The sequence below is a fragment of the Tiliqua scincoides genome, chromosome 3 (genome assembly GCF_035046505.1).
Source record: "Tiliqua scincoides isolate rTilSci1 chromosome 3, rTilSci1.hap2, whole genome shotgun sequence".
Lineage (NCBI taxonomy): Eukaryota > Metazoa > Chordata > Lepidosauria > Squamata > Scincidae > Tiliqua > Tiliqua scincoides.
Genome location: NC_089823.1, coordinates 3,230,676 through 3,258,589, shown reverse-complemented (window position 1 = coordinate 3,258,589; position 27,914 = coordinate 3,230,676). Strand labels below are relative to the sequence as shown.

The 27,914-nt window shown below is 49.5% G+C and overlaps 1 protein-coding gene across 1 annotated transcript; it reads left to right on the top strand.

The window, feature by feature from the left end:
* The first annotated feature begins 79 nt into the window (after positions 1-79).
* Positions 80-27,432, top strand: LIPT2 (lipoyl(octanoyl) transferase 2). The gene is made up of 4 exons (XM_066619436.1): positions 80-156; positions 2,058-2,140; positions 23,182-23,880; positions 25,863-27,432. The coding sequence occupies exons 1-4, from the start codon at positions 80-82 to the stop codon at positions 26,102-26,104; spliced, it is 1,101 nt and encodes a 366-aa protein (XP_066475533.1). The 3' UTR covers positions 26,105-27,432.
* Positions 27,433-27,914: the final 482 nt, after the last annotated feature.

The following is a 27,914-nucleotide window of genomic DNA, read 5'->3' as shown; positions in this document are numbered from 1 at the left end:
GGGGGCCTTGAGGGCTTTAGGGTTCAAGAACCAAGAACTCTGAGCACCCCAAACCCCCCTAAGTTTGCGACACCTCAACATGAGTTTGCGACAGAAGCCCACTGCCAGGGGCAAGGGTTTGGCTCCACCGACCAAGAGCTGTGTGGTGGGCAGAAGGTCTAGATCAGTGTTTCTCACACATTTAGCACTGAGACCCACTTTTAGAATGAGAATCTTGTCAGGACCCACCGGAAGTGATGTCATGACCGGAAGTGACATCATAAAGCAGGACCATTTTTAACAATCCTAGGCTGCAATTCTACCCACACTTACCCAGGAGTAAATCCTATTTACTAGCATTGTTAAAAGAATATATATAGTAGCTTGTTAAAAGTACAGGTCTGTAACATTTCCCCAGATGCAGTCACAAAGCATGGTAGCATCAAGTCTAATATATTAATAAAAATAAAATATTGAAATAAATGGGGACTCACCTGAAATTGGCTCGTGACCCACCTAGTTGGTCCTGACCCACAGTTTGAGAAACACTAGTCTAGATCATATATCCCCACCAGCCACTCAAGGCTGGGGAAATCATCAGCTGAGGGCTAGGGGCCACATATTGGACTTTTGGACTGATTATCTGGCTCAGACTAACTAATGGACTAATTAAACAGACTGCTGAGTGCTGGAAAGCTGAGGTGCTGCTGCTTACCTGGAAGGACTGCACTTGGAGAGCTGGGACCTTGCAGGCAAGCCACCTACTGGTCTCCTTCCTGCTGGTACAGGCAGATTTAGCTGTAGTCAAGCCGATGGAACTAATTAGCCTTAAAGTGGGCATAGGATCTCTAGGCAAAGCTCAGAACAGGGAGCTTGGCAGAACATTCCTCTGGTCCCCCTCCCCGAACTGGCCCCCTGAAGCATATTTGTCTTCAGACAAAAATCAGGGCCAGGCTTAGAGGCTGAGTTCTGCCCCCACAGGGCCCTCACCAGGATGAGTGGCAGAGGTGAGGCCCCAGGCAGTGGCATCACTGCCAATTTCTTCTGGGGGGATTTCAAGCCAATCAGACCCAGAGGTGGGCAGGAGGGAGGGCTGTGCCAGCTGCAACACTGCTTGCTGCTCTCTCCTCATGATGCCTTGGCATGGATAAAATAAAATCAAAAATGCCCCCACTTCAGGCATCTCCTGAGGTTGACGTTCCTGGAGGGGGGTGGGAAGAGCAGGCTTGGGCTGGATGGAAGTGGGGGGGATAAAAATGCCCCCACTTCAGGGATCTGCTGAGGTTTAAGTACCTGGAGGGGGGTGGGAAGGGCACGGCTTAGGCTGGATGCAAGTGGGGGGAGGGAGGACTGGATCACAGGGCAGAGTTTGAGCTGGAAGGAGGTGGTGAAAGAGACAGCAAAGCAAACAAGAAACCAGCCCCCATTTGCAGGGAGAGGCTGCAGCCAACCTCAAGATAATCCAGCAACGCTCCCGGAGACACTCAGCAGCCACACTCACTCCTGTGCAGGCTGCTCTTGTGCTCCTGGGAGGAGCTTTGACTACACACAGGCAAGCTGGGGCAAGGGCAGTTCTAGCTTCCAAGATGGCTGCCTGCCCTCTTTGCCAACCTCCATGATGGCCACACACATACACAGCATGCTTAGGTAAATGCAGTTCCAGCTTCCAAGATGGCCGCCTAATTTGCCAGTTTCCAAGATGGTGGCCCACAACTTTTCACGACGCACCTGACTTCAGGTCGCGACCCACCAAGTGGGTTACGACCCACAGTTTGAAAAACGCTGGTTTAGAAACAATCTCCAGCTTTATTGTTTGTGTGTTGTGTGCCCACACAGCATCTAGTAGCTGCTAGCAGCTACTCTGCTCTAGGGAGAGTAGCGATCAAGTTCCAACAAAGATTTTCTTGATCTAAGCTCCCTTCCTCTCTTCTGCCTCGATCTAAGGCTGTGTTTTCCTTGGGGAGAGGCACGAGCTGGTGGGGGTTCTAATGGAAGCAGTTTCAGGTGCAGCTGCTGCTGGATCAGTTCTGGATGCAGCTCCTTGTTCCCGAATTCTGCTCCTTGTTTGTGTCCTCCAGCTGGGCCGTCTCCATTAATGGGTGCAGGCTCTGGAGGCAGGTGCCGAATGGCAGCCGGACCCTGTGCAGGAAGCGGGAAGCGGGTGAGAATGGGGAAGGCCAAGGCAAGGCAGTGCCCAGGTGTTCCGGAAGAGCTTGGTCACCATTACTGGCACAAATTTGGCCTTGAAATGCACTACTATAGTGCAAGAAGGTTGTGGGTCTGTAGGACTCGTGATCGCAGGGGCACCGTCTGTCATGTGCGGGGTAATAGCGGCAAAGTATATAATGTGCAGCAGAGTGAAACTGCAAACAAAGCGACTATACCACACAAAAAAGGAAGGAAGACCTCGCACCAGTCAACAAGCCCAATCCTGGATGACCTCGCCTGTGGCAGACTTCAGAGGGGCAATTTTCTTCTTTGTTGGACCTAGGGCCTGCTTGATACCATCATACATCTCCTTGATGTTGCCCGTGTCAGCTGCTATCTGTATCTGGGAACAGAGCTGGAACCAGTAGTCGTTAGCACATCTCCTGGCAGTCTGCTGGACTTTGCTGCGAGCAGCTTGGAGGACCTGCAGGTTGCGCTCACTGGGACAGGCCTTGTATGCTGCTTGAGCTCTCCTCTTTTCCTTAATGACTGGTGTCAACTCCTCAGAGTGGGCTTCAAACCAGTCTGCTGTCTTGTTGGTCTTCGTGCCAAATATGGACAAGGCGTTGTAAACGGCATTCTTGAAATGTTCCCATCTGTTGGATGCATTTGCATCGACCGGGCCTGGAAGAGATTCCTCAAGCGTTCATGCAAATTCCTCCACTTTTCTCTGTTCCCGGGTCTTGCTGGTATCAATGCGAGGTCTTCCTTCCTTTTGCGTGTGGTACAGTCGCTTTGTTTGCAGTTTCACTCTGCTGCACACCAGGGAGTGGTCAGTGTCGCAGGCAGCACCCTGATAACTGCGTGTGATCTTGATGCTGGGAAGGCTGGAGCGTCTGGAGAGAATCAAGTCAAGCTGGTGCCAGTGCTTTGATCTTGGGTGTCTCCAAGAGACTCTATGTTGGGGCTTCGTGTTGAAGAACGTAATAATAATAATAAGGGCTTTTTTTTGTAATATAACACACCGGAACTGCGTTCCGGACCTCTTTTTGCCCCTTTCACTGAGGGAGGGATTCGAACCTCTGACCTCGTGCTCCACTTTTTTTTTTTTGGCACCCCAGGCTCTGACCTTGTGCTCCACCTTTTTTTTTTTTTTAACCTGAGGGCTAGGGAGGGATTCAAACCACGTGTTCCACAGCCCAGCACTCTCTCCATTGGGCTATAGGGAAGCCTGTAGTCAAAGTGCTCAGAACTAATATATAAGGTCTTGAGCCCAGCTGGTGGCCATCAGCGCCTCAAGTATTAGTTCCAAACACTCTGAGTCTAAGAGTTCTTATGGCTCAAGTGTTAAAGTGTTGGTCTGTGGAGGGGTTCAAATCCCTATGAGGAAGTAATTTTTTTTTTTTAGGAGGGGAGGTGCTCCATGGCTGCAAAATATGAAGGTTGGTTGCCAGTTGCCTAAAGGGGGGCCAGTTGAGGCTGCAAAACTCCTCAAAGTTCAGTTTAAAAATAAATAAATAAATAAAAGATTAACAAGTTGTGAGTTCCTGCACTTTTTTTTTTTACAAAAAAGCACTGATAATAATTAATACAGGTATTTATATACTGCCTTTCTTGGCCTTTATTCAAGACTTTATTCAAGGCGGTTTACATAGGCAGGCTATTTAAATCCCCACAGGGATTTTTACAATTGAAAGAAGGTTCTATCTTTCAAGAACCACAGCATTCAGGTGTTACTTTCTTGATCTGGTCGCAACGTTCTGGCCTCCATCCTCCCATGCTCAGAGCAGATGGAATAACTCAGCTCAGCTTGTCAGCTGCTTCAAGGTCGCACGGTGCCCGTGGCCTCGAACTGGCGACCTGTGCATGTTATCTTCAGGCAAATGGAGGCTCAACCCTCTAGACCAGACCTCCTGACCCTCCTGATGAAATGGTTAACATCTGTATTTCATTGTGGAGGATTTTCCCTTCCACTTCTGAGGGGCTGCAGGTTCTAAGGGGAGCCAGACAAGCAAAGAGCCAGGGAGGCAGGGCCAGGGTAAAGTTCACCAGACTTGAGGAGATTCTCTCTCTCTCTCTCTCTCTCTCTCTCTCTCTCTCTCTCTCTCTCTCTCTCTCTCTCTCTCTCTCTCTCCTGTGTTCTTCAGACTGGGCCAGGCAGGGAGAGCCACTCTCTGGGGAGCAGAGTGGAAGGCTGCTGGGGAGAGCCCCAGGGACATAGAAAGGAGCCAGGTGTCAGCCAGGTCTGTCTGTGTGTCCACCCCCCTCCCAAGACGTTGGGATCTCTTGTCCCCTCAGCTCGGTCCAGGCTGAGAGGGATCCAGGGTCGGCCTTGTGCAGCAGGGCCTGCGTGTGTGAGGCTTCCCTGCAGAGCCAGCACCATTCAGGGGCTGTTAACCTGTGTGAGGAACCAAGCCTCTTTACGTTGTTTTTTCTCATCTGTTAATAAAACCTTTTGGCTTCAAACCTCTGCTGTGTTCTGGGATCAGGGGATTTGTCAGCCTGCCTGCTCTGCAGGTGCTATCGTAACAACCCTAAACAGCGTTCTTGGGGAGGGAAAACCCTCTGGGAACTGGATCTCTTGGGCTGGTGGCAGCGGACTAGATCTACCAAGTCTTGCCCCACAAGGCTGCACGTTAAACGGATTGAGACAGGAAGGGAGTGAGCGCTTGGCACTAGGTGGTTGCTAGAAGTCTCCCCGTGTCAGACCTGAATCACAAAAAAGTGCATCTAGCCTGGCTAAGCAAACCAGAAGGCTCGCTGGTTGAAGGCAGAAAGCTGCTGAGGGATCCAGAGCAGCAAGAGGTTCACAGACCGGGGTAGACAGGGGGGGGGCCCTGTCTACGTCCCACTGTAGATCACCCACCAAGGTGACCACAGCAGATTCAGGTTCAAACCAGGCAGGTAGCCAGACTGCTGAAAATCTGGACCCTTTTGCCCAGGGCCAGGCATCTCGAAGGGCTCATCATGCCACTGCTGGGGGGGGGGGGGGGCAAGAATTGGGAACTGTCCAGGGTGCTGAAGACCCCTTGAGGTTTGAAGGAGAATCGCATCCTTCTTTCGGATGTGACTGCGGAGCTGAACATAAGAAGGACCTGACAGGCTTGGGGCAAAGGTTTGCCTAGTCTACTGTTTCCAACAGCGACCGGCCAGATGCATTTAGGAAGCTCACAAGTAGGGCATGAAAGCAGTGGCGTAGCTAGAGGAGGTGCAAAGCACTAAGTTTTGCAGGAGCCTCACTGCGGCATGCAAGTGGCCCCTCCCCTTCAGAGCCAGGCCTATGTCTCTGTTTTGCTCCCACTGCCCGGAATGGCTGCCTGCATGCTGCAGTAGTTTGTATCCCCTCTAGCTACGCCACTGCATGAAAGTATTATTACTACTTATTAGTAAGACTGTGCACAAGTCTGCAAGTAAGAGGCTCAGGATGGACAGAAGGGCTTTTTCGAGCATGCAAAATGTATGCTTTGTAGCTCTAATACTGGTGGTACCCATTCCACTGCTTGACCTGATCCAGCAGCGCTCTTCTTATGTTCTTATGTTAGAAACACTGTGCTAAACCAAGAAGCCCTTTATAGAAGAAGAGTTTTGGAGGAATGCGTGTTGGGTGTTTCTTGGACGCTGTGTCATGTGTATTGAAAAATCTTGACAGACTTTGGACTTTGTCATGAAGAATAGAGGTATAATTATGAGGGAGCCTGAGAGGCAGCTGCCCCCAGCATTACACCAAGGGGGGTGCAATGTGTAAAGCAGTCACTTCCAGGTTCTCCCTGGAGGAGGCAGCAGCGCTGGCGGCTTCACTTCCCGTTTTTCCTGCGGAGGCTTCACAAGAGAAGGAACACAGGATGCTAAGCCACCAGCACCTCCTCCAGTGAGAACCCGAAAGTGACATCACAATGCTCTGTGACATCATGACGTCACTGCTCTAGGCACAGGCGTTTCTAGTTATGCCTCTGATGAACTCTTGCTAGCTGTGCCGAAGTGCTCGGGCTTCTGGCGCTGTTCCCCCTGGTTCCTGCAGGTGGTGCTATAGCCCAGGTTTTTGCTCTGTGCTGGTGTAGAATCCATACAGCCTGCTAGAAGTGAGCAGGCAGAACTTAGATTGCAATCAACTCAGGGACATGGCAGCAGTGGGGCTAGCAGAGCATGTGCTGCAGCCCCATATTCACACAAGAGCCCATGCGGGGTATGATTTGCCTCTGGGGGACAGTGTCGCTTGTGTGACTCTGTGGCCCAAATCCTAACCAGTTTTCCAGCACTGACAGAGCTGTGCCAATGGGGCATGTGCTGCATCCTGCAGCTGGGTAGCAATCACAGAGGCCTCCTCAAGGTAAGGGAATGTTTGTTCCCTTAACTTGAAGCTGCGTTGCCCTTAGCTTGGTGCTGGAAAGTTGGTTAGGATTGTGCCCTGTGTTTTCCTAAGCCTGCAGTTTATTCCAGTGATCAACACAAGAGCAGCATCTGTAGAAATGGGATGTGGTAGTGGACCATTCTGGGAGGAGTGTTATGTCAGGCTTTGGCCCATTCATTGTCACATGCCCTTCTCTTTGCCTCTTACCAGGTCCTGCTTATTTCAGCCTGTGGAACTCTTTGGTCTGTGGAAGTCTTTGCTGCAGGATGTGGTGATGGCATCAGGCCTAGATGCATTTAAAAAGGGATTGGACAAATTTCTGGAGGAAAAATCCATCACGGGTTACAAGCCATGATGTGCATGTGCAACCTCCTGATTTTAGAAATGGGTTATGTCAGAATGCTAGATGCAAGGGAGGGCACCAGGATGCAGGTCTCTTGTCTTGTGTGCTCCCTGAGGCGTCTGGTGGGCCACTGTGAGATACAGGAAGCTAGACTATGGCCTGATCCAGCGGGGCTGTTCTTATGTTCACCCCACTGACACAGTGAATAGTTGGCCAGTTTAAGATCAGTTTCAAAAGATGGCAATCCTGTTGAGAAGTTGGAACCAGAAAAAGCTCTGAACACTCTTGGAGGCGGTAGTATTTGCAGCAAAGAGGTACATTCTACCACAGATGTGGTATACACTAAGAAATTTGCCTGGAGCTTTGTGATTCACAAGCCACTTGATTTCAAAACAGAGATGGATGATTTTCAGAATATGTGCTGGTAGTTCTTTTGGCCCCTCCACTGTCAATCACTGAGATCAGAACAAACAGGGCAGAAAGTTCCTTCCCCAGTTTTGTTTTATCCTTCCTCCCCCTTGGCCTAGGCATTGAAACTGCTATAACTGCTGCTGGAGAAATGATTAACCATAACCGAATTCAGAATAAAAGCTGAGCAAGAAATATCTTTATTAACTGAAGGCTGTTTGCTGTCATGGAGCTGTCACAGTTGGGTTCATGTTGGTGACTGTTCAGCAAAAGCTCCTTTGGGTCAGTGGTATTCTCTTTGCATCTGAATCACTGAGATGGACAGGGATTTCTATCCCAACATGCCCGACATACAGCACCTGCACATTGGATGAAGGAAGGGTTAGTAGGGACTCCCAATAGATTAGATTCCTGTCAAACGTATATTAAATTTTACATTTTAGTTCTGTGATCAGAACTCCTCATGTTCTTTCCTAATTCAAAAAGCATCTGTAAGGGGTTTTTTACTGGGCTGAGGTGTAGAAGGGTAGGGGGTGTGTAACCCTTTTCCCTTGCACCATAACTCCAGTCCAAATGTTCCCCTGAAGCTGTTAGTCATGGAGGAGAAAACTTAGGCCCAAATCCTAACCAACTTTCAGCAGTGGCATAGTGGTGCCAATGGGATGTGTGTTGCATCCTGCAGTTGAGGGGCACTCATGGAATCCTCCTCAAAGTAGGGGAATGTTTGTTTCCTTATCTAGAAGCTGCATTGCCCTTATGTCGATGCTGGAAAGTGGGTTAGGATTGTGCCCATACAGGCACAATTTTTTTCTTTCAAAAGTAACTTCCCTCCTGAAGCTCCTAGTACCTTTGGGGGCACAATTATTATCAGGACTGTGGTGCAGTGGGAAAGAAATACCCCCTCTCCATTTGCTGCAGTCCTGATCTGGCCATCTGTGGCTACTACAAGTACTTTAGAAAAATATGCACACAGAGCCAACTAGACACTTAATGTAAGGTGTAGTTTTCATAGACATCATCAGTAACCAGAACAACCTCACTCATAGCTTCTCTATTAATAGGTTTTTCTGACTGTACCAGAGTTACAGCTGCTCTGATACCTTACTCAGAAGTAAGTCTCAGTTCAGTGGTGCTGTTTACAGCCCAAGCCTGTGAAATATCTTCTCAGAAGTACTCTGCTCAGAAGTAGGTCTCTCTGTGGCAGTTAAAGCCCAACCTGGTTGCTGTTTAGTTTTTTTTAAGCATTTTAGGCATGTGCTTAATGTGTCATGCAGTTTGACTGTAAAGTCAGAATAAGAGAGGAAATCATTATTTGCAACTTACAGCAGGCCTTCAGCACAGCTCTCGCGGCCCAGAGATCTTTCCTGGGGAAAACAAGCCTCTCGGCAGTGCCCCCTGTAATTTGCACAACCCCAGTCACTATCACAGATTCCGAGGCCTGTAAAAAGGCACACAATGTCATCTATGCATCCATTCTGTTACAACTGACGTACTAGCTGAAGCTGTCTCAGGACCAAACTCCCATGGTACATTCCTCATCCCTGTGAGGAGATCCAGCCTTCTCTGGGGAAATGTGCCGTATGGGCATGCTTCATGTGTGAAGGTGGAAAATCACAGTCGTGGCAGATTGCAACTGTCGTGACTTTTGCAAGAGAAGAGTTGCAATCAAGGCATCAGCCGCTGATGGTTGTCCATCATTGTCCAGGTCGATACGACTGTTGTCATGGTCTCATGTTCTATTTGTCCCAGGAGAATACTGAGGCAGCTGTCGTGGGTGAGAGATGTGTTATGGGTATCAAGCCTAAGGAAAAAAGTGAGTTACTGATCAGTTTATACTTACAGACAAGTAGGGACAAGAGCGACATCAAGAGGATGAAATTAAGGTTTTTAAAGGCAGGCATTTCCTCAGCAACTTTCTTCCAGACAAACCGAAGCCCTGTCTTTTCTCTGAGAAAGAAGCTTGCTAGGGAGCACTCCCCTTTTCCAACAGGGCACTTCACTGTTTGAATTGAGACTGAACAGGAAGACAAATGCTCTTGGAGATGGAGCAAGCAGCATCTGAAAGGGGAAAATAGCTGGTATAGTTTATGAGCAATTGGGGGGGAAGAGGGATACCGCGTGACCCTAAATGAAATCTAGGAGCTGCCCAGTCGGCCCAGTCATGGGAATTCTATCAGAGTGCTGAAGAGAACTACTGTTTGAGGAGAACAGATAGATTTTTCCTGACTAAATGGATGAGGATTTCAATTACTGTGTAAGGAAGTATTGATACATCTGAAGAAGCTGGTTCTTGGCACACAGTACCACATGCTGCAAGTAATCAGTCAGTTTCTGATGTGTCAGAAGACACGGCCTAATGCAACTAGCTATTTCCATTGAAAGGAAATTTATGGGTTGTGGAAGTGAGGCAAGGTTTGCATCTGCCTGATGCTTATGTAGGGGGCAGCTCTGCATGTTTGTTACATTTTTATCTCCTCCAAAGAGTTGGGGGAGCTTACATGATTCTGATCCTCACAACAACCCCATATGACAGAGCAGTGACTGGCCCCAAATCACCAGATGGTCTTCACGGCTGAGTGTCAGCTCAAACCCCAGTCCTTCTCCAGTGTCAACTACAACACCACACTGGTGTTCTGCTGTAGAATAGGAAACAATTGACCATGATACAGTCCCACCATCTTAATTGTGGTATAAGCCAAAAGAGAGGTCCTTGTGTATAACCTGATTACCACAGTGCAGCCGTACCAGTGCCAATTCCCACATTGGCTGCGGTGCAGCTCCACACCCAAATACATTTGACCCATTTGACTGATCTTGTGCTATGGGTCAGCTTTGCAGTGGCTGCATGTCAGTGCACAGTGAACTTGTTAGATACAGGGAGCAGGTAAGAGTGAGTGCTGTTGCAGCAGTTGTTTCTGTACACAGGTTGGAACAGTGGTAGGATTTGTCCATGCAGCTTTTTGTTGATCTGGCCTCATCGTAGTCCCTCCGGTTCCCTCCAGTCACTGAGGCATATGCCAACTTTTATTATGGGTTTACTCTTCTGCCCTGAAATTAGAATGAGACTGCCACCTAATTAGCATTCGGGATATGACAAGGGTTGACTTCAAGCACATCATTTTCAGCCACTCTTGAAGGACCTCTCTCATCTGGAAGGAAGGTCTTTTCCACCTTTTACTCCCTTCTCCAAGATACTGTTTTGTGTGGAAAATCCCTTAAGGAAAGGGATACAGGGAAACAACAGTAGTGGAACTTTCTGAGTATTTGTACTGAAATGCTGAAAAAACCCTCAAGCCTTAGCAAGTGTTCAGCTGAAACAACAGAAAAACTGAATTAATTTTGAGGATGAGATAGAAGGGGCAGAACATATCTAGTTCAAAGAAAACACAGTGATGGTTGTTAGTTTTGTCAAGTAAACACTTCCAACACCATGTCCAGGGATCCCCATTCATCTGAACTGTTGGGAAGTGGCATCCCCAGAAGGGATGGCTGTCCTGTGTCACCATTTCCTCCTCCTCCTCCTGTGGAGCCCCTCTGTTTAGGGTTCCTGGATGGTCCTCCTCAGATTTCTCCCCCCCCCCATTTTTGCATATGCCACAGAGTCCCAGCACACTTTCTCAGATCTTGCAAGAGTCAGAGTCCAACATTTTACTCCAAAAACTTATGAATGGTGTCTCCTTAATTTTAGTAATGTCATTCCAATCTCTCTCTCTCTCTGTGCCACTTTATGCAGCTAGTGGATTGCCCCATCCCCTCTGCCCAGAGAGTGTATTTTTTTTGGGGGGGGGGGGGGAGATTTGTGTAGGAATGGAACTGTTGGGTCACGGAGGAAGGAACACTGAGGACACTTTACTTTGTTCTTACTTCAGCAACCCGGCTGAACCTATAGGAGGAGGAAAGACTCAGGCAAGCTCTTGTGGTGGGAGCTGCGTGCTTTGAGGGTGGAGAAATTGGGTTCATTCCACACTGCCCCCAATGCTGCCAGCATCGGTGTTGCACACCCAGGAAATAGGAAAAGGACGAGACAAGCAAGGAGACATTTTAGGAAAGGAGAACTTTGTGTGGTGGGAAAAGCAGTTGGGAAAAAGCTGTTTAAAGGGCAGTTGGAGAAGAATATAGGGAGAGAGAATTTCTTCAAGGCATTCTGCTGGTCAGATGCTTTGGCAGGAGCAGAGTTACATCAGAGATGTTCCCTGAAGTAAGACCATCTGAAAGCACCACTGAGGAGCAAACCTCCTGGAGAACTTACTTTAATACTCACCTTTAACTCTTTGCAAGCTTGGCTCACTGTTGTGAAACTTGGTAACAAATTCCACACTTGCATGATGCAACTGCACAGTTCTTTGGAGAAGCCAGAACAGTAAAAAATATACAAAGCCCATCGGATCTTCATGTAGATACCCCCTGTGAGTTCAGCAATGCTGCCCTTTTTACGCTTTCCCGTTTCTTCACCATTTTACACCAAATTGTTTCCAAAGCCTTTTGTCACACTTGTTCCTCCCATGATTGACCTTCCCTATGAAACTGCAGGCAGTTAATAAAGACAGACCACGGCAGAGAGAAGTATAGTAATAATTTTCTAACATAGTATTGGACAAGGTGCTGCAAACAATACTTCTTCTGTAGTTACTTTTGCCCGATTCTTTCCCATAGGAGCCGACTGAAGACAGATTACACTGAAGGACTCCCAGCACTACCCAGCTTGCAACTGGCTGCATCCTTTTAAGTACATGGATAAAACTTTGCAGGTAACTGTTGGAAAAAGGGGTCTAATTCAAGTAGAGTCATGAGTGGAAGACCCTTTTCCCAACTGCTCCCCACCAACCCCAGTAGTTTGCTGCTACCAATAAAATGGGAGCAGAGGCAGCAAAAAGGCTTCAGAGAAAAATACTTGATCTGCAATTCACAGTACATGCATTTCTGTTGATGGTACAAGTTATGGGCTTGAGACAGGGAATCCTACAGCTATTCTCTTTGCCTGGGTGTGTGAGATCTCCATGCAGCTGGTCATAGCTGATGGAGAGAGGTCAGCATGCCTGAGACAGAAAGAGCAGAGCAGGAGAAAGGGACATACCTCCCCCCCCCCCAGGTCAGAGAGGACCAGAGTCAAGGTCTGAGACAGGTGGCCTCTGAGTCATCCTGCTTATTTTCCAACACCAACAAGCATGTTTGGAATGGCCAGGAACACATCCATAAAATTCAAAACAGGAAACATGAGGGAGGAAAGGCAAGAGATGGCAAGAGGCCATCAAAAGAGAATGAAAGGAAAAGGCACCCTAGCCTTGCTGGAACAGAATTCTGCCCGTCAGCCTGACTGTTGGGGCCGTGATGAGAAAAAACAGCAATGCATTTTGGAAAGGCAGAGGCCACGTGGAAGGAATAAGGGTTACTTGCAGTGGCATAGCTAGGGAGGGTGCAAAGCACTAAGTTTTGCAGGTGCCTGAATGCACTATGCAAGTAGCCCCTCCCCCTCAGAGCCATTCCAGGTGGTGAGAACAAAGCAGAGGTGGAGAGGCAACTGCCATTTTGCTGCCACCACCCAAAATGACTGAGGGGCAGGGGCTGCGTGCAGGCACCTGAAAAACTTAGTGCTTTGAACCTCTCTAGCTATGCCACTGGTTCCTTGCAAACACTGAGTGATCTTAATGTTGTGACCACAAAGAATAAAGAAAATTCCCCAATCTAGAGTGCAGGAGGCTGTATGGTACTGATTTTTAAACCTGACCATTTTTTTTTCTTCTCAAATTTTCTTCAGAAATGCAGAGTGACACATTTTGCTTAAGGAGCAGCAGCGGTCTTTGGGTGTCATTCTGAGAAGTGGGTCATGCAGGAGTGAAGGCTGCTCATTCCTTAAAAGAGAAGATAGATAGAGTGCTAGGGAAGGGACAGAAGCAGTTGCATGGAATGGTCACAGCCCTCAAACAATTTTTTTTGTCCTTGGGGGAAGCACTGAAATGACGGACCCACATTTTATATTACCCACAGAGTTTGGCCCTGCTTGTGTACGTGTGCATTTTTCATTTAAAATACCTTTCATCAAGACAGCAAGGCAGAAAGAAGGGAATTTATCCCTCCCTGCCCCTGCATAATCCTATCAAAAATGCGTGTGTGCGCGCGCGCACACACACACACACACACACAAAACTTGGTTTGCATAGGGACAATATTCTAATGTGCAAAGTGCCTCGTGTATTATCTTATTGTCATCCTGTAAGTACAGAAGGTGAGTCAGGTATTCTTGTCCCACTGTTGCTGGGGGGGGGGGGAGAGCTGGGGCCTGGTGGCTTGCTGCCAGCTGCCTGCTAAGTTTGTGCCAGAGGCAAGATTTGAGCCCAGAGTTCCTGATTCCTCATTGACAGCCGTGTTACAGCATGCAGCTGCACCAAAGGAGTTGATAGGTCAATACTTACCTGCAGGAGGTTAATAAAAATGTTTTACTTGCCTTCTGATCCTCTATAGGTCTCCTGGGACCTGCACCACTTTTTTTGCTGGTGCAGGTCTACGGTGAGCTGGGGGTATGCTGGGTTGCAAAATGGGAAATAGGAGCTGGTGAAAGTCACTGGATCCATCCCATTTTGAGACATACAAAATTATGCAGGGGATGGACAGAGTGGATAGGGAGATGCTCTTTACACTCTCACATAATACCAGAACCAGGGGACATCCACTAAAATTGATTGTTGGGCGGGTTAGGACAGACAAAAGAAAATATTTCTTTACTCAGCGCGTGGTCGGTCTGTGGAACTCCTTGCCACAGGATGTGGTGCTGGCGTCTAGCCTAGACGCCTTTAAAAGGGGATTGGACGAGTTTCTGGAGGAAAAATCCATTATGGGGTACAAGCCATGATGTGTATGCGCAACCTCCTGATTTTAGGAATGGGTTAAGTCAGAATGCCAGATGTAGGGGAGAGCACCAGGATGAGGTCTCTTGTTATCTGGTGTGCTCCCTGGGGCATTTGGTGGGCCGCTGTGAGATACAGGAAGCTGGACTAGATGGGCCTACGGCCTGATCCAGTGGGGCTGTTCTTATGTTCTTATGTTCTTATGCCCTTGACATGCCCAATTCCTCCCTCTCCTTACCCAGTTACTCTTCCTATTCTCCTCCTAGCTCCCTGGGCACAAACTTCCGCCCCCTTCTGTACCAGCGTATCTGCCCTGGCGCTGCCTGGGTCCACAGCCTCAAATGGCCTGGCAGTGATGCAATTCTTGCTCCATTGCAGGGCCTTTTACACCAGTGGGATACTAGTCCTGTGAAATACACCTGTGAGATACAGGAAGCTGGACTAGATGGGCCTATGACCTGATCCAGCAGGGCTGTCCTACTGTTGTAAATATCCACAAGGTTGGCCATTAGTCTCTTAATTACATTACACTAGCACCTATTACTCATAATTTTTAGAAGTATGCCCATTTAATTGGCCCTATGGCTTTAGTCGGTGTTTTAAACAACAACAACAAAATCTTTGTAGAAAATTGTATTTCTTAACAAAACTCAGCCCAGTCTTAACTCATTTTCCAGTACTGATGCAGCCCCAAAGGAGCAAACATTTCCTAACTTGAGGAGGTCTCCATGACTGCCCCCCATCACAGTGTGCAGCGCATGCCCTGTTGTCACAGCTGCATCAGTGCTGGAAAGTTGGACAGAATTGGGCCCTTAGTTTGTGAAAGTTTTTAAATCAATGAATAATTAATTAGCTGATCAAACACTGCAGCTCTACATATAGGTTCTGAAAAATTGAGATCGCTGCCCCATTGTGCCAGGAAGTTGTAGACAGAAATAATCTAAAACAGCATCTTGCCCATCAAGATCACCAACTCCCAGACAGCCAGGGCTCCATCCAGCAATATATGGCTGTTATCTCTTACCAACCCAGTCCACACAGTCTTCTCCTGCACATTGTGACTGACACCACTGCAATTAGAAGTGCTCTGGGGAGAGGAAGGACAGTGGAGAGCATTCCTGGAATTCCTGCATTCCTGGAAGCTTGGCTTAGCCTGGGAAATGCCATCTCCAGACGCATCACAAGTTTCTGCCAGCTGTTCTTGCTCAAACATATGCACAAGTGCCCCCTGCTCCGTTTATGGAACAACTATCTCAAATTCAGACTCTGAAACAAAAGGTAGTGGGTTGGTGCCATCTGATTTTAAAAGTTGTTTTGAAAAGTCAGGATATGACAGTTCTGCTTCTTGGGGGTCATTCAGTCACCGAGTCGTGGATTCCTTGCAAGATCTGCTGTGTTTGCTTCCTAACCAGGAAGACGCCAGCTCCGTTTACGTATGTGCTGACCCAAAACTGCATTCCCGAGACGGTGATGGAAAGAGAGGAAACACCAGGACATTATCATCTGCGTCTGTCTTCTCATCTTCACACACTGCTGGGACCATTAAGGAAGTCAGCCAGGAAGTGCCGCCGCTGGGACAGTGGAAGGCAGACTTGGCTGCAGCCTGAATTTGGTCAGCACACAACCTTGCTTGCTCCCTGGATCATGGGCGTTCTGGGTTTATCTTTTTTTCAGGAAGGTGCCTCATGTCACCCATATTGAACTGCTGAGGGGGTGAACCTGCACTGCACTCAAGACTCAGGGCCCAATCCTATCCAGCTTTCCAGCACTGGTGCAGCCATAAAGCAGCCCTGAGATAAGGGAACAAATGTTCCCATATCTTGAGGAGGCCTCTGTGACTGCCTCCCCACCACAGGATGCAGTGCACACCCCAGTGGCACAGTTGCACCGGCACTGGCAAATTGGATAGGATTTGCCCCCAAGTCTTTTCTGATCCAGAATTGCCCCAGAGCACACGTGCAAGATCATGGAATGCTGATCATTTAACTGATCCCTTCATCGTATTATGCTCGTAATCTGTTCTTCCTCCAAGGAACTCATAGTATGGGTCCCCATCCCCACCTTATCCAGGCAAAAACCCTGTGTGGTAGCCAAGGCTGAGAGACACTGGCTGAAGGTCATGACAGGGCAAGGATGCCAATGCAGCTGTCTCTAGTCTGGCCCTGTTAAGTTGGACAGGGACAACCTGGAGAAGGGACAGTCCAGACCAGCTACCAACAGCTGGCCAACTAGGTGGAATCTCAGCTACTCTGTTGTGCCACTTCTGTTCACACAAAACACACAAACAAAATATTCAGATGTATATAGAGCTGTCCAAGGCATGCAGGACTGTGGAGCCTGTTAGTCGCTGCTGGGTGCACATTTTTTGTATTGACCTGCCTGTACCTGGGCAGGGGGGGGGGAACTTTCTCAGGTCTTTCTTCCGCATGAAAAGTGGGATATTTGCAATGAGTCAGGTGACAGCAGCAAAGTTGGATGTTCCCCTTTCTGAAGCCTGGCCTGCTCCTCACATCGTCTTCCTGCTGTCAGCAATCCCAAAGGAAAAAGATTGGCCTTTGATGTTGAGAAATAACTGTGATGCCTCCTCAGGAAAGAAGGAAATGACTGGATAGTAAACAAACACACATAAGAGAGAGAGGAGAAAAATGAAGCAGGCTGAAGTGGAAGAGCTTACAAATCTCAGAGTTAGTGTAGCATTAGGGCTAAGAAACAGAACTGGGAGCCAGAAAGGCCCCAATCCAAATCTTGCCTCGGCCACACACTCACAAGCAGTGCCATAGCTGGAGGGTTGCAAAGCATGCGGCTTTGCAGGGAGCCTCACTGCAGCATGCAAACAGCACCTGTTTTGCCAAATTTGCTTTCCAAGCTTGGTCTACAAACTTATGCCCACTTTCAGCTAATTAGTTCACTCAGAATAGCCCCCATTTCTGCAGAAAGCACTGCTGGACCCCACCGCTAGGGTTGCTCACCTGGTCAGCCTGCAGCGTTCCTCCTTCCTCTGCTCTCCTACCAGCAGCTTCTCCAGCCACTGCAGCAACACCTTGCTTCCCAGCAGCTCCTGGGCATGACACACCAGTCCCCATTCATTTAGTTCAGCCATCCCTTTTTCCTCCAAGCTCCTTCCTTCTACACTCACACACTCCTGCTACTCCAGGTGCTGCTTCTATCCCTGTAAAGACCTGGTTGCCTCAAGTAGCTGCAGCTGTGCAGCACACCCACTGCTGAAAGCCCAGGCTTTAATCCCATGTTTCCCAGATTCACCAGAGCAAAGGGCCACTGCAGACACCACATCCTATCTCCTCGCAGTATCTTCTGCAATTCCAGTACAGAACCTCTTCCAAGCCATTCTGGGCCACAGGAGCAAAATGGAGGTGAATGCCAGAGAAAACCCAGAGAAGAGGTGAATGCCTCCCTTTTGCTCCTCCCGCCTGGAATGGCTCCAAAGGGGAGGGACCACGCATGCTGCAGTGAGACTCCCTGCAAAATTTAGTGCTTTGCACCCCCTCTAGCTATGCCTCTGCTCATGAGACAGGCTTAGGAAGCCTGTTTGGTCGCTACTTCAAGTCTGCAATATGGGGATCATTCTCCTGGCTTTCTGTATTATTCTTAGAAATATTTATATACCGCTTTGCAACAGAAGAGATTCCAAAGCAGTTGACGTTGCCAAATCAGAAGATAGTTGCTTGTCCCCAAAGGCTCACAATCTAAAAAACGGAAGGCTCCAGGGAGTGGCAAACCAGGGAGTTTCCAGCCACTGGGAAAAACACTATGTTGGGGTGATTGGGGATTGTTGCTCTCCCCCTGCTAACTGCAAGGGAGCCACCACTTTCCAAAGTGCCTCTTTGCCAGGTTACCGGCTGACTTTCTAGTCAGGAGCTGGGTGTCCTGGGAGACTGGATGGGTTCCTGATAGCCTTGCAGTGTGGAGCTGGCCCATCCATGCGGCCAACTGAAGTGGTTGCCTCAGAGAGCAGGCTGGCAGAAGGCACCCACCTCCACCTGCTCAGACTGGTCCTGCTCCCACTCCCTGGATATTTTTAAAATTAATGGCTGCTGCTTGGGGACTGGGGAAACCCTTTTTCTGGTGGAAAAAGCATGGAAAGCATTTGAGCTAAAGAGAACCAGGAATTTAAGTGTGGAAAAGATTCTAGGCAGGGGCGGATCTGGGAGAGGCCATGGGTGCATATCCCCACCCCAGCTGTCCTGCCAGCAGGGAAGGGCACCCACTGGGATGGAGAGCAAAATCAGGTGTCAGGAAAACACCCACTGGGCGGGTGCCCAGGTCTACCCACCCAGCAAATAGCCACAGAGGCTATAAGCTCAATCTGGAGCCCAGGTCTACCCAAGCAGGTAGACCTGGGCTCCAAGTCCAGCAAACAGCCACAGAGGCCTGAGCAAGGACATGATTGAGAAGTACAAAATTATTGTCAGGGCAGCAGGGGAGGATAGCCCTTGCTTTCCCAATAGTAGAGTGGGACAGGAGCGTAGGGAGATAGCACAGGAAGCAGGCGATCCCAAACAGAGCCAAAGAAGCAGACACAGGCTTGTTTGTTGCAGAAGCAGGTATTGGTAAAGGAGCAGGCAGCAGAGTAGTCAGTCAAACGGTCCAGAAGTCAGGGATACAGCAAGGCACAGTCACGATAAGCAGTCCAAGTCACAGAACAAACCAGCAGCACAACAAATCAAAACTCAACCACAACGACTCACACTTGGTGTCTGTTCTTGCCCCCATATATACCGGGGCCAGCCAATCAGAATAGGCGACCTCATCATCACAAGATAGTCTTGTGACCCATTCTGATTGGCTGTCCAGTGGTCATAGCCTATGTGACTCTGCACTTATCTCCCCAGGTCACATGGCTCTCACCTAACACAGGTGCATCTGATTGCTAATCAGGGATGCAAGCCTGTATATTGTGCTGGTGTGTAAAATGAAAGGATATGTTGCATGTTTTTCAATGTAGACAAATATATTTTACATTGCATACGGAGATGCATTTTACTCTATGAAAATTCTTGTTACTTTGCTACAGATAATGTATCTTGTTACAGATAATGAATGCGTGTTTCAATAACCCCCCCCCCCCAAATATTTTCTCTTCATGAAATTTGGGGGAGTTAGGGACTTTGATGTTTCTCCATACTTATCCCTTCATTTTGCACAGCAGTATAGATACTCAACATAATTGCCCCCCCCCAAAAAAAATAGTCGCTCCCCACCTCTAGAATCCTGACTACAGGCCTCAGTCCTGACTCATACAGGGTGGAGGTCATCTGAGGCCATGGCCCCTTGGTGGAGTCACAAGTTTGGACTCTGTACATTATTTGCTGAGGCTTGTCTTGTTTAGCACTCTTCTTGCAAACAGGTTTAATGGTTTCTCTCATGATCCGTTCCTTTATGCCTCTGAGAAAGTAAACAAAGACAAGAAGTGTTCAGGGCTCACTTGTGCGCCTCTTCCTTTATGTATTTGTTGCAGTGCGGTGTATTTCAGGAAGTGGTAGAATGGCTAGCAGCTTTGGGCAGAATTTGCTTGTTATTCAGCCAGCATGCAGGCATAGAAAAGTCCTTACGCTTGCTGATTCTGTGGCTAGGAAGCTGCTCACCAGACAGTGGCATCACTAGAGTGGTGCAGGGGAGCAGATCACACCGGCTGATGCACTTAGAGGGGGGTGACACCACTACTGGCAAAAATGGTAAAATCTTGGTATTCTCTAATAATTCCATCATGTTATATACCGTATTTTTCGCTCTATAAGACGCACTTTCCCCCCCCCCCCCAAAAAGTGGGGGGAAAAGTGTGTGCATCTTATGGAGCGAATACTGCAAAAAAAAAAAAAAAAAAAACTCCGCCCCTGGCCCCGCCCCCTGCCCGCTCTGCTCGGCTCCGCTTCCCAGGAAAGCGTGGGTGGGGTGGCAGTCTTGCTGAGCAAGCCCGTGTGTCTACTCAGAAGTAAGTCTCAGACTCACTGGGACTCACTCCCAGGAAAGGGGGGGGGATGGCAGGCTCGCTGAGAAAGCCCACGTGTCTACTCAGAAGTAAGTCTCAGAGTCACTGGGGCTCACTCCCAGGAAAGCGGGGGTGGGGTGGCAGTCTTGCTGAGCAAGCCCCTAGAGCAGGGGTGCTCATTACGTCGACCCTCGAGCTACCAGTCCATCTCCAGGCGAAATGAGTCAATCGCGGGCTTCTCTCCTGTCCACGCATCCCTAGGAGTGAGCCCCTGGCAGGCTTGTGAGCCCAGGGAGCGAGCCTAGGGAGTGAGTCCAGGGAGCCCAGGGACTGAGACGGGCTCCTCCCTGGGAGAGGAGGCGCTGGCAGGCTTTTCTCCTGTCCACTCATCCCTGGGAGTGAGCCCCATTGGCTCTACTGGGGCTGACTTACCTTTCCCCTGCTTTTGCACTGGTATGTATGGAGATCTGCGCCCCCCCCACTTCCATCTGTTGGTTCTGTGTGCAAGGGGTTTTGCAATGGCCTTGCTGTGATGCCTATACAGAGATCTTACCTGCCCCACACTTTTCCCCTGCTTTTGCACTGGTATGTATGGAGATCTGCGCCCCCCCCCCCCACTTCCATCTGTTGGTTCTGTGTGCAAGGGGTTTTGCAATGGCCTTGCTGTGATGCCTATACAGAGATCTTACCTGCCCCACACTTTTCCCCTGCTTTTGCACGGGTATGTATGGAGATCTGCGCCCCCCCCCCACTTCCATCTGTTGGTTCTGTGTGCAAGGGGTTTTGCATTGGTCTTGCTGTGATGCCTATACAAAGATCTTACCTCCCCCACACCTTTCCCCTGTTTTTGCACTGGTCTGTATAGAGATCTGCTCCCCCCCCCCTTGTATTGGAATCCAGGAAGATCTGGTGAGGAGGTAGATGTGGTGTCAGCAGTGGCCCCTTTAAGGGTAAGGCCTGGGCATCCTGGGCACAGCTGCAGCCACTGGAAGGCAATAGGGCCCTCAGGGATATAAGGAGTACCAGAGGCAGAAAGGGTTTGTGGGTTGGGGTTGGGTTTGGGTTGGGGGGACTGACTGACTGGGTTTATTGAATTTGGAATCTGACTGTGGCTGGACTTGTATACCCTGATGGATTTAACTGACCTACCTGGAACCTGACCTTGGACTGTAATTTGGCTTATTGGCTCTGGACTCTGATTTGGTAACTCTGAATGATGGGACTGATTTACTTGGCATCTGTGGACTGGAACTGGACTCATTTTTGCTTGCTGCACTGGTGAGTTGCACAAGGGGGACTGATCAGCCTTAAGCGGGCATGAGGCCCAGTGGATTGGAATTTGGCAGAACATCATTGTAGCAGAAAGATAATGTGATCCCCTATTTGTGTGCACCTGCTTTTGTGAGCTTCATAAATTCTGACTCTAGTGATGATGAGTTCTTGGGATTTCCAGAAAACTAGAGTACTCAAACCTTTAAGTCTCTCCATTTGTTAATGACAGTGATAATGGTTCTTAATGCCACTGTTGACTGCTGTTCACTTTACATGGTTCAAATGTTATTCTGTTATAGTTTATTAAATATTTTATTACACTATTTGGTTCAGAATATTTTTTCCTTGTTTTTCTCCTCTAAAAACTAGGTGCGTCTTATGGTCAGGTGCGTCTTATAAAGCGAAAAATACGGTATATATCATTCTATGCATAATTGAATGTAGAATGCAAAGAAACAAACCATGTTGAAATATCTGTATTCTATCAAAAGTTAAAGCCAAAAAAACCCCACTCACACAACTGCCTTATGTAAGAACATAAGAAGAACCTTGCTGGATCAGGCCATAGGCCCATCTAGTCCAGTTTCCTGTATCTCACAGCGGCCCACCAAATGCCCCAGGGAGCACACCAGATAACAAGAGACCTGCAAGGCTTCCTGGGAATTGTAGTTAAGAACATAAGAACAGCCCCACTGGATCAGGCCATAGGCCCATCTAGTCCAGCTTCCTGTATCTCACAGCGGCCCACCAAATGCCCCAGGGAGCACACCAGATAACAAGAGACCTCATCCTGGTGCCCTCCTGTGCATCTGGCATTCTGACATAGCCCATTTCTAAAATCAGGCGGTTGCACATACACATCATGGCTTGTAACCCGTAATTGATTTTCCTCTAGAAACTTGTCCAATCCCCTTTTAAAGGCATCCAGGCCAGATGCCGTCACCACATCCTGCGGCAAGGAGTTCCACAGACCAACCACACGTAACAAATATTTACATGTAACAAATATTTCCTTAACTTAAAACAACCAGTGAGACTGATTGTTCCAAGAGCCAATGAAGTGTTATTATGACACAGCAGAAACCCATAAGGCATTAGCAGGAGTCAGCTCACATTTCCATGTAACAGAGCTACTACAGTACCAGGACTTTGATTCAGATGTGTGTCATCAAGTTGGCCACTGGCTTTGGGCAGGTTACTGATTTGTTGGGTGACCAGGACTGTTATACATTAAAATAAATAAAGTGAATGGGGTGACACCAACCCCAGTGATGCAACTGCATTGAGGCTGTAGGTAGGATCTTGTAATTTTTTCTGTATGGTCTGGTATGGGAAGAGGTGCATCATGGGGGTGATGCATTGGGTGACGCAAGCCCTGGTGATGCCTCTGTCATCAGTCCTGTAGCTTCCAGTGCGTTCAGTGTTTGAATGCTCTCACCAGCACTGCAAAGGACATGCAGATAATAATCAAACCACACTAATTGGGATAGAACTTCTCACCCTCTGGGAAGTTCTCCTGCACAAACCTCACTCAAAGGTATGAGGACTATGCAGGAAAACATAAGCACCTAAAAGAGCCCTGCTGGCTTGGACCCAGGGCCCATCCTGTCCAGCTTCCTGGATCCCACAGTGGCCCACCAGATGCTTTGTGCAGCACACCAGATCGGCACCCTGGCGCCCTCCCTTGTGCCTGCTCTTCTGAGCTGGCCCACACATGCACACCATGACTTGCAACCCGTGATGGCCTTTTCCTCCAGAAACCTGTCCACTCCCCTTTGAAAGGCCCAGATGCCACCGCACATCCTGTGGCAAGGAGTTCCAGCGGCTCGCAGCACGCTGGGTAAAGAAATATTTGCCGCACTCTGTTTTCGTGGCTGCTTCTGGGGTTGATTAGACACTGGGGGGCCCAGCCTGCCAGTGCCTGCGCAGTCGCTCCCGCAGGGGCGGGGACCCGGCCCCCTTGCAGGGGCTGCGGCTGGAAGGCTGGCTGAGCGCAGCGGCGCCCGGAGGGGCAGGAGGCCGGCCGCTCCGCCCCCGCAGGCAGCAGGCTGGCGCGTGCGCCCTCGCCCGGCCAGGCGCGCAGCCGCGGCGGCGGAGAGGGAGGCGCCCGGGCGCGCGATGCCTGCCGGCGGGGCGGCAGCGGCGGGGCGGGCGGTGGCGCTGCTGCGCGCGGGCCGGGTGCCCTTCGCGGCGGCGCAGGCGGCCCAGGAGCGCTGCGTGCGGCTGCAGCGGGCGCTGCCGGCGGGCGCGGCGCCGGCGGGGCGGCTGCTGCTGTGGGAGCCGGCGGGGCCCGTGTTCACGGCGGGGCTGCGCGGCGGGGCCGCGCCGGGGGAGGAGCGGCGGCTGCGCGCGCTGGGCGCGGGCTTCGAGCGCCTGCGGCGCGGCGGGCTGCTCACCTTCCACGGGCCCGGCCAGCTGGTGGCCTTCCCGGTGCTGGACCTGCGGCGCTTCGGCCTCCCGCTGCGCGCCCACGTGGACGCCCTGCTGCGCCTGGCCGCCGCCGCCTGCCGCGCCCTGGGCCTGCCGCGCGCCCGCGCCCTCCCGCCGCCCCGCACCGGCCTCTGGCTCGGGGACCGCAAGCTCTGCGCCCTCGGTGGGTCCGCGGGGCGGGCGGGCGGGCGGGCGCTGGTCTGGGGAACTCCCGGCCCTCACGCAGGACCGGGATGGCCGCTGGGAGGCAGTGTAGGGAGACCGAAGAAAATAGTTCTCCACCCAGCGTCTGCGGAACTCCTGGCCACAGGACGTGGTGGACAGAGGGGTGCTCTTTGCCCTCTCGCACAACGTCAGAACCAGGACAGCCGCTGGGAGGGAGTGTTGGGAGACCAAAGAAAATAGTTCCCTACTCAGCATGGGGCTGGTCTGGGGAACTCCTGGCCACAGGATGTTGTGATGACATCTGGCCTGGATGCTGTTGAAAGGGGGTTGGACAGACTGATGGAGGAAAAGTTCATCACAGGTTACAAGTCTTTAAGGGTATGTGCAGCCTCCTGGTCTTAGAAGTGGGCTGCCTCTGGTGCAAGGGACAGCACCAGGTTGCAGGTGTCTTGTGGTCTTGTGTCCTCCCTGAGGCATCTGGTGGGCCACTGCAACATACAGGAAGATGAACTAGATGGGCCCACCCAGCAGGGCTCTTCTTAGGTTCTTATGTCTTGTGTGCTCCCTGAGGCATTTGGTGGGCCACTGTGAGATACAGGAAGCTGGACCTTTGGCCTGATCCAGTGGGTCTCTTCTGAGAGAGCCAGATGGAATGAGAAGCTCTTTGGGTATTGGTTGTGGGGGGGATCTGTCACCACTGTGGTCCTCCCTCTGCAGCCCGCTTGAGCACCTCATTCTGTGGTGGGCGCTGACCCAGGCTAGGCACCAAGTGAGCAGCCAGACATGGGTCAGACCGTTCACCTGTCTGGCTCAACACTGGCTAGCAGCGACTACAGCCCCTCCTAAAATAGCTCCTTGCAATAGCATAGCTAGAGGGGGTGCAAAGTATTAAGATTTGACAGCACCTTACCATGGCGTGCAAAGTACTAGTGTTGCACATACCTCCCCGCTGTGTGCAAGCAGCCCCCTCCCCTTTGGAGCCATTGCTTGCATGCTGCGTGGGGGCGCCACACAACACTTAGTATTTTGCACCCCCTCTAGCTACACAGCTGGCTCCTTGTTAAAAATTACTGTGTTACAATCAGAGTAACATTTGGTTTTAGTGAGTTCATCATGCTTTACACTTGTGATCTTGTACATTAAGCAACAGTGAGCTTGGTGGGCCTTGCTTCCTGGTAAGCACGTTGTGCTGTACAGGCCTGGTCCACGTGGGCCTCAAAATGAGATAGTATGATGAATGAGATGGCCCTGTGTTTCCACACGGTGCTTTCAAGGGGTGCTAACTTCTCCATTGGCATTTGTATTTATGACTTTGGTAGTGATTTGAGTTGCAGACATTAGTGCAATTAATGAATGGAATTCACTGCCACAAGATGGGCACTGGAGTGGGATGGATTCTTTCTCAAATAACCCACCTAGAAGTGTGTGTGCATTTGACACAAAGATCCAAAAATTGTCAGCAGTGGGTCCAGATAACTCGCAGGTGCAAAAGGTCTTGTGATGTAGGTCCTGCACCCAGGGCCAAACTGGGCAGGAATCTGCCCCTTGCAGACGTGAGTTTTATACGTGTCTGTTTTCTGTGATGTTTCTATAGTAAACAGAAACCTAGAAATTTCTAAAACCTAAAAAGCTTCTGTTGGTTCCTTCAGCAATCTTTTTAGAGCTATTATGTATTCCTTTGTTTAAAAAAATAGTTAAATTTCTGCTGTCTTTCCTGACGGGTCTTAAGGTGGCTCACACTCCCACGCAATTTTCAGCTTTCCTGCCTTTAATTCAGTGCAAGTTTGATCCAGACAAACACTATATTCCAGGGTTCACTGTGAGATTACTTTGGGCAACAGTTTCTTCTGCCACCCACCCGCTGCCTATTATTTTCCTAGTGTGAGGCTGTGGAGAGAAAGCCCAAGTGCCCAGAATCCCAGTGATGTGGGAACCTTTTCGAGTCTGTTGACTGCATTTTTTGTCTCTCGCTCTCTCTAGGGGTCCACTGCGGAAGTCACATCACCTCTCACGGCTTGGCTCTGAACTGCTGCACGGACCTAACTTGGTTTGACCACATCGTTCCTTGTGGACTGGAGGGGACGAAGATGACCTCCCTGAGCCAAGAACTCCAGAGGCATGTTTCTGTGGAAGAAGCCACTGAGCCCTTCCTGGCCGCTTTTCAGGACGTGTTCAAGTGCACTTTGATAACTGTTCCAGAAGATTCTGAAGTTCCTCCTTAGGTTAATTATTTGGGTCCAGGTATTCCTGGGAATATTAGCAGTCCCTAACACAAGGTTCTGAAAGATGACTATTTGCCTTATGTATTAGGGTGTGTCTTCTACAGTATACTCCTTAAATGCTGGAGCTTCAAACTGCCAAAGAATCCTGGGAATGTTCCTTCTTTGTGGGGAGGAAGTCTAAAGACCCCTACCGGAGACTTTTCAGCAAGGACTTGGGGGGGGAGGCAGGTGAGGGCAGAGCCTCCCCACCAAAGTCCTTTGAAAGTGCTGCTGCCATGTGAGGCACCCAAGCACCCATAACCCACATGCTCTGCGTGTGGGTTGTGGATGCTCTGCATGTGGGTTTTGGGTGCTTGGGCACCTCACATGGCAGCAGTGCTTTACAAAGGACTCCTGTGGGGAGGCTCTGCCGTCACCTGCCTCCCCACCCACCGCGTGTCCCTGCTTTTCAGTACATACAAGAAAACTGCCAATCCCACAGAGCCTATGTCAGAGAAAGTTGATTAAAGCCTCTTAAAGTTTGGTGTAGATTACGGGTTAAGACATCTTGTTTCCATTAACATACATAAAATGAGTTTATGTGTCTATAAATAGATGCTGCATTGGAACACCACTCTCTCCGTATAACTTTTTTAAAAGCCACTCATAAAAAGTGCGTGTGTAGACAGGTGATGACAAAGCAGCTAGAAATGTTTGGCTGTAGGAAGCCCATGTGGGCATTCGTGCTTTGAAGTCTTGGAATTATGCATGGGAAGGATAAAGTGGATAGAGAGATGCTCTTTACACTCTCACGTAACACCAGAACCAGGGGACATCCACTAAAATTGAGTATTGGGAGGGTTAGGACAGACAAAAGAAAATATTTCTTTACTCAGCGTGTGGTTGGTCTGTGGAACTCCTTGCCACAGGATGTGGTGACGGCATCTGGCCTGGACGCCTTTAAAAGGGGATTGGACAAGTTTCTGGAGGAAAAATCCATTACGGGTTACAAGCCATGATGTGTATGTGCCACCTCCTGATTTTAGAAATGGGCTATGTCAGAATGCCAGATGCAAGGGAGGGATGCCAGGATGGTGGGCCGCTGTGAGATACAGGAAGCTGGACTAGATGGGCCTATGGCCTGATCCAGTGGGTCTGTTCTTATGGAATGGGGCTGCTCAGCAGAATTCTTGGAATCCCAGTTTTCACTTTAAAGAACAAAGCAAGTGGCTAGTCCTCATGATTGTAGGAAGGAACAGGGAAAAAACTCGGCCTGTGCAGATGATGTTTGCTAAACACACAACATTGTTTAACATGGATTAAACTCCCCTTCATACTTCTTGTTAAAATCTTTTGTTTTCACTTTTTGCAAGAAATGAAATTCTCAGGCAGCAGATATTTTTCACAAACAAATGGAACAAACTACTGTATAACAGGTTATCTTTGCGCAGGTGCTTTATCAACAGTTTATTTTCCAGAGAATAGCTACACCCAGCTATTTCCACTGTTTATTTACCCATGTGAATATTTATTCTGGTGGTAGAAGGTATAGTGTTTCCAGAAACAGGTTCATATCAAATATTTTGATCTGTCCTAACTGATAGTGGGGCTGGAGCCTGTGCTCTCTAGGTGTGCATTTCCTTTAGGGTAGTGGGAAGTGAGAAGGTGCACCCAAGTTACCCTTTTGGACTCAAAGTGAACTAAAAGTGGTAAAGGGTCTCTGTTCCCCTTTCAATGCATGTATCTGTGTTAGCTGTTTGCATGCCCTGACCTTCTGACTCTGGGAATTGCCTCCAGCTCACAGCCTTTCTGCATCCAAGGAAAAGGGTGA

Coding starts and splice junctions, on each gene's coding strand:
- LIPT2 (XM_066619436.1), top strand. CDS start 80: ATGAGTTTGCGACAGAAGCCCACTGCCAGGGGCAAGGGTTTGGCTCCA. Junction 157..2,057: donor AGCTGTGTGGTGGGCAGAAG/GTCTAGATCAGT, acceptor TGTGTCCTCCAG/CTGGGCCGTCTCCATTAATG. Junction 23,881..25,862: donor CCGCAAGCTCTGCGCCCTCG/GTGGGTCCGCGG, acceptor CGCTCTCTCTAG/GGGTCCACTGCGGAAGTCAC.